The sequence below is a fragment of the Sinocyclocheilus grahami genome, unplaced genomic scaffold, assembly GCF_001515645.1.
Source record: "Sinocyclocheilus grahami isolate Dianchi unplaced genomic scaffold, SAMN03320097.WGS_v1.1 scaffold121.1, whole genome shotgun sequence".
In the NCBI taxonomy this organism is placed as follows: domain Eukaryota; kingdom Metazoa; phylum Chordata; class Actinopteri; order Cypriniformes; family Cyprinidae; genus Sinocyclocheilus; species Sinocyclocheilus grahami.
In genome coordinates this window covers 1,386,118-1,397,060 of record NW_015505300.1, presented here as the reverse complement: position 1 = coordinate 1,397,060, position 10,943 = coordinate 1,386,118, and the positions used below count along the sequence as shown (strand labels likewise).

The window sequence follows — 10,943 nt, the reverse complement described above, 5'->3', positions numbered from 1 at the left end:
AATAATTAGGTGTGCATTGTAAGGCCTGTCTGAACTGTTCTTAGATATTACACATCAAGTGACCTCAGGGATAATTTGTGTTAGTGCTCAGACAGATGGTGCTTATGATGACTCTTTTTAGTACTCCTTTTATATTTCTGTTGAAAAGTAGGTGGAACTATGACAACTCAATGCTTATCACAAGCATCACTTCATGAGTGTGCGTGTGAGCCTTCACACTTTAAAAAGCAGTCTCACCTGTCAAACCTCAGTAAAGCTCAACACTTGTCACCACGAACTTCACAAGATCCTAAACAAGAAACGAAGACAGAAGCAGAATGAGTGCCACAGCACTGCAGACCACAGGTTTTGTAGCAGGCGCCATCGGTACAGTTGGAGTTCTTGCTGCCACAGTTATGGATGTTTGGTGCACTGAAGACCAGCAGGAGCACCAGGCAACTTCCATCCACCATTATAAGGGCCTGTGGAAGGACTGCGAGGTGTCCCAGTCTGGACTCACTGAGTGCCAACATCTCTACAGCTACCTGAGCTACTCAAGTAGGTTGACATAATGAGATTTTCTGTGTACAAACCCAAAAAAATGACATCCGAGTCTATTTCTGAACCTAACATTGAGACGTAAGCAGAGGCGGACTTACCCATTAGGCAAAGGTAGGTGACCGCCTTGGGCCCCCAAAAGCCAAGGGCCCCCTAAAATGCTTTTCATATACGAGATGCGCATTAAGCGCTGACATGAGAATGGTTGCTTTTTACAGTGTTTATCACCACGACAACCGAGTTGAACACACTTCTCGTGTATCCTGCTTGTAGCAAATGAAAATATCATGTATCTGAAGCTGTAATTAAATATTGCGCAACAGTGCATATTATATGTTTATTGTTTTAAATGCCATTTACTCATTTATGAGAAGGACCCAAGTAGAGGACGCATTTGCAGTTACTTGTTTGGTTGATATAATCCTTAGGTGTGTAAATGTATAATTTCCATTTCATTATTTTTTCATTTTCATTTAAATTTGTAGTTAAAATAAGTGTATTTTAAAGTTTAGAATTAGACAACCTTTGGCACACAGGCTTATGCTGGTAACTCATCAGTGGACTTTCCTCCTCAATATAGGCTATATTTTTCTCATTCTCACTAATTCAAGTTTTTATATGAATGAATCTCTGAATGGTACCGACTTTTATCTGATAAAGTAGCATTTATGAGTGGAGCACTGCTTTGTTTACAGCCGTTACCGGGGAAACCGCTGTATTTCTGATGTTCCAAAAGCACCTCCTGCTGGCAGAGAATGAATGTGCATTTTCAATAATCCCATCTGCAGATTTTGTTCAGACCAATGCGAAAATCCACCCCCATAACCCCATTTTAAATTAATATCATAATTTATACTTCCACCTCATCTCTTTTCATCTCATCAAATTTTTTAATTTGTGCAAATATATAGGGCCCGATTCCTATATTTTGCCTGGGGCCCCCAAATCACTAAATCCGCCCCGGCTGGAAGTGTTGATATTTTTTTTCACTAAACTTTTCTTGTTGTGTGGCTGTGCACTGTTTGGGAACTGCTAGTCTAACAATGAAGGACAATAAGCAACGTTAAACGATTTTTTATATTTAGTTTTTTTTCTCCCAAGTCTCTGAGGAGGTGTTGTCATCTGCTCAAGTCCATACTTAAAGGGACAATTCACCCAAAAATGAAAATTCTGTAATTATTTACTCACCACCATTGTGTGGAACACAAAAGATATTTTAAAAAATGTTAGTAACCAAACAGTTTCAATTCTCATTAACTTCCATTATATTTTTTGACCACATAATCAATGGAATCCAACACTTCAAAATATCTTCTTTGTGTTCCACAGAAGAAAGAAAATAATACAGGTTTGTAATGACATGAGAGTGAGTAAATGGCAGAATTTAAATTTTTGGATGAACTATCACTATAACAATAAGTTTAGGACGAAATTAAACAAAAAGCATCAACTCAAAGACTTTAATGACCTTCTAATATTCTGTTTTTTTCCCCCTGTATTTTTTTCAGGAATCCTTCAGGCTATAAGAGCTCTGATGATAGTAGCAATTTTAGTAGGTGTGATTGCAGTATTCATTGGATTCTTCTGCCTAAAGTGCCTCAATATGAGATGTATGGATCTATTGACCAAGGCCAAACTGATGCTAAGCGCAGGGATTTTGTTTATCATTGCTGGTAATCAAAAGCTTATTATTACTCAGTATCTAAACTAAACCCCACTGATCTTTCAATTTGTTTCTATTATGTTTACAAACTGTTATTGTCACAATAATTCCCATTATAATACACATGGCCCACATAATCTTTGTTCTTTTCAGGCATTTTTGATATTTCTGGATCATCAGTGTATGCTGATCAAATAGTGCCCAGTTTCATGATGACCCAATACAATCAAGAGCAAGGAGAGAAGGAAGGAATACAATGTGGGAATGGCATGGGCATGGACATGGGAGGAATTAATTCATTTGCTTCCAGGTAAGATGATATTTTTTTCACTCACATATGATTCACATGTGTCTGTAAAGTGCTATGGGTTTATGTTAAATGTGAGCCAAAATCATCACAATTAAAAGAACCAAAGACTTAAACTACTTCAGTCTGTGTGCATTGGTTTTATTTAATACACGAGTTTCACAATTTGAGTTGAATTACTGAAATAAATGAACTTTTCCACGACATTCTAATTTATTGAGATGCACCTGTACATGCAAATTACTTGGTACCCTATTCTTCTTGAACAATTTGAGGGAAATGTAAAATAAAAAAAAAAGTAATTATGTGTGCTTACAGTTTGAGAGTTAACAGCCATTGGTTGGATCCTGGGGGGAAAAAATTATATATATATATACATACAATGCTGTTTGAACGTTTGCGAACCCTTTAGAATTGTTTATATTTCTGCATAAATATAACCCAAAAAATCATCAGATTTTCATGAAAGTCCTGAAAGTTGACAAAGACAACCCAATCAAACAAATGAGATGAAAATATATACTTTGTCATTTATTTATTCAGGTCTTATTCCTAGAAAATAAGACCCCAAATATATAAAGCACACACATTTAGCACAACAAATACACAACATTTTTAAAAGAAGGTTTTTTTTATATATAGGAGCTCCCTACCTATCCTCTCAAGCTGTCTGGACTGGAGATGTAAGGTGAGTTCTCCCACAGTTTGGCTCGAAAACATTTGGCAAGAATTAAAGAGTTGAGCTGAGCTGATAAATTCGATTTGGAGTGATGACTGAGAAACTCATTTAGATCTGGCAGAGATCAAGAGCAGCATTTTGTTAAATCTATGCTAAGTAAAAATTTACACAAAAATGTATTGCACATTTGCATTTTCATGGCCATGTCATCAGACAGAGAGAAAAAAAGCTTAAAGAGACACATGTAAGTAACATACATCTGCTGACTCGGTTTCCATTTCTGAATATTTTCCCAGTGTCCTGTATAAGTCCAAACTCCTGAATGGGGATGCAGCTAAACTGAGCTTGAATCAGACTAGGATGAGAAGACAACTGCATGCATAAATAAATAAACAAATATGCAAGCCATGCAATCAAAAGGTAAAACTGTACATCCAAACCGTAATTGCAAAACCTTACCAATTCACTTTCATGTCATTACTTTTGATCTTTCCTTCCACAGGAAACCTAAAAATAAAATATTACTGCTCACATGCTTTAGTCTACCTATTCAGTATGTTAGCTACACTGAAAAAAACACTTGGTGTAGAAACAATTTTCACTCAGAAATTGCTAATAAATTTCACAAACACTAATGAAGAAACAGCAAGTAACACTGAATTAAACATGAGAAAAACTGAAATTGTATTTTCTTGTAAAACATACTCAAGTGACCTTTGTTTTATTTACAACTTCAAAAAATATTATTTTACAGTGTATGGGTATTAGGTAGCTGAAGATAAATTTGACCTGATGGTGGTTCTGTTCTTATCCTTGTTCAACATGTTCAAGGTTTTCTTTTCATTTACTCTCAACTGCACATCACTAAATTCTTGATTCTAGAAATTCTAGAAAGTGAGAATTTTTTTTATATCATTATATGTTGTTCTGAAGCAGTTAATATCAATGGATCAGGAAATGTTGCAAGAACAACAATGCTTTCTTACCAACTCAGGTAACGTCTCTGTTCCAGTCACCCTACTGAACTGCTTCACAGTCTCAAAAGCAACACAGTACCTGGCCATGAGTTTTCCAGTCTCTGTGTGTGACCATTTAATTTATATGGACATTGCAACCAAAGACACATTTTTTGTCACTAAAATACTAATAAAAAAAGAAAAGGAGAGCTATATTAAACTACATATATTTTAAAGGAAAAAAGAGCATTATCAGTAACCTGTGGGCTTGATGTTAATGTCTTCATCCATGGTAATCAGGTTGAAAGAGGCCAAAGAGTTGAGGTTCTTCAAGCACAGCTCTAAAACACAGCGTAAATCATATTTACACAAGCTGCTCAGTCTAGTCAGTTTTTCAAATTAATTATTATGAACTGACTCACTTTTTCATACCTTGTAATTTAGTCTCAATTCCACATTTGTCAAGCTCAGGAGAAAACCTGCGACAAAATAAGAGAGACTAATAAAGAACAGCTAGCAGCAAGTTTGATGTTTGTAACATTAGGGTGGTCAAGGTTTAGGATCTACCATAGTGTTTGGGGTTTTTCAAAGTACGGATGTACAGGAAGGTGGAGCGGATCCAGTTTAGAGCCATGTTCACGTCAGATATGGTATGGAGAACTATCTCTGCATTCAAGTGCTCCACCAAGTTTGTATGCAAGCTGAAAATAGTAATTTTGTTATATTCATCACATACATAGATAGCACATAAATGGACTAGCCTATATAAAAAGTTTCGGGAAAATAAAAATTCTTCTGAGACTGAACAAAATGCGTTTATGATGGTTATATACCTGCTCATGCTGTCTATGCCACTCAAGAACTGTGTGTATTTTTCCTTTGTCTGAGATCGTGTCATTATCACTGCAGTTGCTGTTGTATTAAACTAAACAAAAGCCAAAGCCAGTGTGTGCAGTAGTCTCAATCTTAATACTGTAACAGCTGTATGTTTGCATTGCCAGTTGGGATTTAGCCTAAGTGCTTGAATTCTAATCACTGCCACTTATTTTATTTATGCATAATAAATGCATGTCTTGTAGGTTGGTTTGATAGGTACATGTCCTCCAATTGAAAACAATATAGTTAGTTTATTTCTAGATTATTATAACCCACACACATAAAGACTTTAGGGCAAATAGAGAACTCATAAAGTCATGCTCCGAATCGTTTTAGCATTACCTGAGGTCTGCCAGCTCTCCCAATCATCTGTAAATGGTCAGCTTCACTGTACTCTTCACATGCACCACCAACATAGTGCAGTGTAGATTTGATTACCACAAGGTGAGCTGGAAGATTCACACCCATAGCTAGGGTGCTGGTTGTAACTGGACAAGGGTTTTCCTATTCTTTTGTTTAATAATACATTATGTACTGAATAATCAAAACTAAATGAGTGAAAACATATTTGTAGAACTTACATAACACTGGCAAGTCACCCACAGTAAATGTTTGTTCAGTCACCTTCCTGTCTGACACATCCATGCCAGCATGATGATATCCAATGCCACAAATAAACAGATCTGGAAGAGGTATAAAAAATGTTTAGACTTTTAAAAAACAGTAGGCTTGATGCACACCGTCAAAAAACAGTGACCAATGTATTCATGAATGTCAAACAGCATAAGAAATCTAATTAACGTACACACCTCTGAGTTTTGCATCATGCAGAGAGTTCGCATATTTCATCAGTCTATGAAAGAGATTTTTGTGTTAGACAGAGAGATGTCCACATTAAGAGTATTCTTAAAAATACAGTTCAGATCTTGTAAAGCATCTTTGGTAGTTCAATCACAAAATGATCCAATATGCATTTTATATACATTTTATATATTATATATACTGCATCTATATATATAGTGCTTAAAGGGATAGTTCACCCAAAAGTTATATTAAAATTGACTTTGATCTTCCAAGCTGTTTAATGCAGTTCATCAGCCCAAAAGACATGAAAAAGCACATGCATCCATAATAAAAAAGTGCCTCACACGGCCCTGGTGGGAGAACAAAGGCCTCCTGTAGCGAATCGATGCGTTTTTGTAAGAAAAATATCCATATTCAAAACGTAATAACCACTTTAATCTAGCTTGCGCCAACAGTTACATGGAAGCAGTTCTGGGAGAATGACGTAAGATGTTGGCGTTGCGCACGCACCGGTGAGTCTCGTGAAAACCAACGTTTGTTTATAAGAGCAAAGGAAGCAAAGTTTCCTTACTTTAGCAAAGGAAAACCAGTCTCCTCTTGGCTTATATCGAAATCCTCCAACATTCTTCTTTACAAATCCTTGTTTTGTACTTCTAATTCGTGACCGTTGTTTTGTTTTGATCTCTCCGTTGCGCTTCCACGTTCGTCACTTCTGAGCGGCGAATGCGCAACGGCGACGTCTAACGTCATCCGCCCAGAGCTGCTTCCGTGTACAACAGTGAGCGCAAGCTACATTAAATTGATTATTACGTTTTAAATATGGTTATTATTCAAATCTTAACCAAACACTATACACTATAGGGAAACATAATACTGGTCTATGTAATGTTTGTTTAACAGAGGAATCAGTGGAACACACGTTTTGATGATATGTACAGCATATGAAAGAGAAAGGGATCGACTTAAAGATGAATTACAATCCTTAGGAATTAAAGAATTTTCATTAAGTAGTATTCTGAATGATGTTCCAAATGCAGGAAAACAAATAAGTGCTATCATGAGATTTCTTAAGAATTGTGGAATAATGAACAGAATATAAGATTTAGGTGAGAAACGGTACATTCTCATCACACTCCATCACAGTAGGTAGCGGTATGCACCTATGAAGTTGGTTCGCAACCCGCCATAAAACCAAAAGAAGAAGAAGAAGAAGAAATATGGTTATTTTTCTTACACAAATGCATCGATTCGCTACAGGAGGACTTTGTTCACCCCCCCGGAGCCGTGTGAGGCACTTTTTTTATTATGGATGGATGCACTTTATTTAACTTCTTTTGGACTGATGCACCGCTGACTGCCATTAAACAGCTTGGAAGATCAAAGACGATTTTTTATATAACTCCGACTGGATTCGTCTGAAAGAAGAAAATCATATACACCTAGGATGCCTTGAGTGTGAGTAATTCATGGGCTAATTGTCATTTTTGAGTAAACTAACCCTTTAACAAATTTATTAGACAACCTGTCATAATTCAGAGAGAAAACAAATGTTTTAGGAATCTGTCAAAAACTTTTTTTAAACTAAATTTTGTATTGTCATTCATTAGGAAAATAACAAACTGAGACAACTAAAGTGTCTTTCTTCACACATAACAAAAAAACGTATATATTTTATTTTGTATGGCCTCCGTTGTCCTTGATAACAGCTTGCATTCTTGCTGGCATTGTTTTTATATACTTTTCTAGTCTCTGTTGTTATTGACTTCCAAATAGTTTCTAGTTATATATACAGTTGTGGTCAAAATTTTACATACACTTTGTAGTATCTGCAAAATGTTAATTATTTTACCAAAATAAGAGGGATCATACAAAATGCATGTTATTTTTTATTTAGTACTGACCTGAATAAGATACTTCACACAAAAGACAATTACATATAGTCCACAAGAGAAAATAATAGTTGAATTTATAAAAATGGCCTCGTTCAAAAGTTTACATACACTTGGTTCTTAATACTGATAGTTGTTCATGAGTGCCTCGTTTGTCATGAACAGTAAAACTTAATTCTTCAGAAAAAATCCTTCAGGTCCCACAAATTCCTTGGTCTTCCAGCATATTTTGCGTATTTGACCCCTTTCCAAGAATGACTGTATGATTTTGAGATCCATCTTTTCACACTGAGAACAACTGAGGGACTTACATGCAACTATTACAAAAAGTTCAGCTCCAGAAGGAAAAATGATGCATTAAGAGCCAGAGAGCACTGTTCCCCAGCCAATGGATATTGATTCTGGGAGCAGTTTTTGAACATGCACTGGCCATACAGCGGCTTGCGGCCTTCTTTAAAGTTGGAGCCTCTCACCCTCTCAAGACGTTTCAGAAGATGCTGGGCCTGTTTCATATGCGGCCCCTTCAGTATGGTGCGTGGCTCTGGGAATGGTCTGCAGAAGTTGTTTTGACAGATGCGTCCAACAAGTGTTGGGGAGCTCTGTGTGATGGCAAACCGGCTTTCAGCCCTTGGTCAAAAGAGGAAGGTTGGCTACACGTCAACTGCCTGGAAATGCTGGCAGTTTGTCGGGCCCTTCAGACCTTCTTGCCAGACCTAAGGGGACACCACGTCCAGTCCACTCAGACAGCATGACATTGGTGTCCTATATAAATCACCAGGGCGGGCTCTCCTCGAAGCGCCTTTTCATTCTGGTGGAACGCCTCTTGGAATGGGCACAGCTCAACTTGCGTTCGCTGAGAGCAATGCATGTGCCGGGCAGGTTGAACCAAGGAGCAGACATACTGTCCCGGAGCAACGTCCCCTCAGAGCAGTGAATGTTCCATCCACAAACGGTTCAGTGAATCTGGGAGATCTTTGGGAAGGCAGAGGTCGACCTCTTCGCCTCAAAAGACAACTCTCATTGCCCAGTTTTTTCGAAGGACAAGGATGCGTTGGCCCACGACTGGTCCAACCTCCTCCTTTATGCTTTTCCCCCCATTCGCTCTGGAGGAACCAACACTGGTTCTCGGAGCTGTCTCGGCTGCTCATTGCAGTCCCGTGGCCCATTCGCCTGAGACGGATCTCCTCTCTCAGGCGAACAGAATGTTATGGCACCCCCAACGCAAGCTGTGGGCTCCACACCTCTGGCCTCTCGATGGGAGCCTGCAGACCTCCCTGAGAGCATTCTAAATATAATTTCTCAGGCTAGAGCCCCGTCTACGAGATGCCTTAAATGGTCGGTCTTCTCTGCCTGGTGCACAGCCCGCGGCAAAGACCCAACCTCCTGTGACATATCGTTGATATTGTCCTTCCTTCCTTCCTCTTAAGAGCCATCCCTTTGAGCCACTACAGTTGACCAACCTTCAACTCCTGTCGCTAAAAACCGCTCTGCTACTGGCTTTAGCATCGGTCAAGGGAATGGGGGACTTGCTCTGTGAGCCCTACCTGCCTTGAGTTCGGGCCTGGCGACCCAGGCATTGTTATGTACCTCTCCAAATAACCTTAAGTGTACCTTAAGTGCTCTCCACTTATTACATTCTCTGTGCTTCCTCCCTTGGAGGAGGACCAGGAGTTGAATTTACTCTCCCCCGTCAGGGTGCTGATAATTTACATTGAGCGCTCCGCCCCATTTAGGCAGTCGGAACAGCTCTTTATTTGCTTTGGTGGCTGCACCAAGGGTCATCCGGTCACAAAGCAGAGACTTTCCCGGTGCTTTATGCTTTTCCCCCCATTCGCTCTGGAGGAACCAACACTGGTTCTCGGAGCTGTCTCGGCTGCTCATTGCAGTCCCGTGGCCCATTCGCCTGAGACGGATCTCCTCTCTCAGGCGAACAGAATGTTATGGCACCCCCAACGCAAGCTGTGGGCTCCACACCTCTGGCCTCTCGATGGGAGCCTGCAGACCTCCCTGAGAGCATTCTAAATATAATTTCTCAGGCTAGAGCCCTGTCTACGAGATGCCTTAAATGGTCGGTCTTCTCTGCCTGGTGCACAGCCCGCGGCAAAGACCCAACCTCCTGTGACATATCGTTGATATTGTCCTTCCTTCCTTCCTCTTAAGAGCCATCCCTTTGAGCCACTACAGTCGACCAACCTTCAACTCCTGTCGCTAAAAACCGCTCTGCTACTGGCTTTAGCATCGGTCAAGTGAATGGGGGACTTGCTCTGTGAGCCCTACCTGCCTTGAGTTCGGGCCTGGCGACCCAGGCATTGTTATGTACCTCTCCAAATAACCTTAAGTGTACCTTAAGTGCTCTCCACTTATTACATTCTCTGTGCTTCCTCCCTTGGAGGAGGACCAGGAGTTGAATTTACTCTCCCCTGTCAGGGTGCTGATAATTTACATTGAGCGCTCCGCCCCATTTAGGCAGTCGGAAACAGCTCTTTATTTGCTTTGGTGGCTGCACCAAGGGTCATCCGGTCACAAAGCAGAGACTTTCCCGGTGGATAGTTGACGCTATTACGCTAGCATACTCTTCCTTGGGCCTGCAATGCCCCATTGGAGTACGAGCCCACTCCACCAGAGGCGTGGCCTCTTCTTGGGCTTGGTCTAGCGGTGTGTCTATCGCAGAAATCAGTGCGGCAGCCGGCTGGGCCTCGCCGTCCACATTTGCTAGGTTTTACAACCTAGATGTCCCTGCTAGGCTAGGGTCCTTTCTGCATAGTTGGCACGTACCTGCCAAAAGGCGGGACTAGCTCTGGGTAGTGTTTGGTAGGGTACCGTAACACGCTCAAACCCGACATAATTGCTTTACTTCTTGTACACTCTCGGCCCTCCCTAAGTGCTGAGGCTGTACAAGTTCCAAAACATAATTTTAGAGCTAATAACGGAGGCTTGAGCCATTGATATGCAGGCTAATGCAGTTATTAATGCAGTCTAATGCGGTTATTAGAGAGAGAGAGAGATTAAGCGCTTGTGAATACGTGCGTCTGTGCATCTCTCAGCAGCGTTTAGCAGCAGCGTCTACTAATAGCGAATCTTTAAGTTAAACTGCTTCAAGAACCTCGCAACTGAGAAATGTCATGTAGCTTTTCAGCTGCAAAACTATTTTATTTATAAATTTGCGGGGCAGCGCTGACAATAAGATTCTGTTCACGTCTCCGCGTGTGTGCGTCTGTGAGAGAGACTGGGA

General features: G+C 40.1%; 1 protein-coding gene and 1 long non-coding RNA gene across 2 annotated transcripts in view; one reads left to right on the top strand and one right to left on the bottom strand.

Annotated features, from left to right (window-relative positions):
- cldn18 (claudin 18) overlaps positions 1 to 2,514 on the top strand; it is a 4,124-nt gene extending 1,610 nt beyond the window's left edge. Inside the window, exons 2-4 of the mRNA XM_016278463.1 lie at positions 307 to 537; positions 2,046 to 2,210; positions 2,354 to 2,514. Coding sequence (XP_016133949.1) covers positions 307 to 537; positions 2,046 to 2,210; positions 2,354 to 2,514 — 557 coding nt within the window. The remainder of the gene's footprint in view (positions 1 to 306; positions 538 to 2,045; positions 2,211 to 2,353) is intronic.
- Positions 2,515 to 4,204: 1,690 nt separating this feature from the next.
- On the bottom strand, positions 4,205 to 4,620 carry LOC107589919 (uncharacterized). The gene is made up of 3 exons (XR_001609720.1): positions 4,575 to 4,620; positions 4,403 to 4,483; positions 4,205 to 4,264 (listed from the first exon to the last, which is right to left on the bottom strand). It is a non-coding gene; the product is annotated as an uncharacterized lncRNA (long non-coding RNA).
- Positions 4,621 to 10,943: the final 6,323 nt, after the last annotated feature.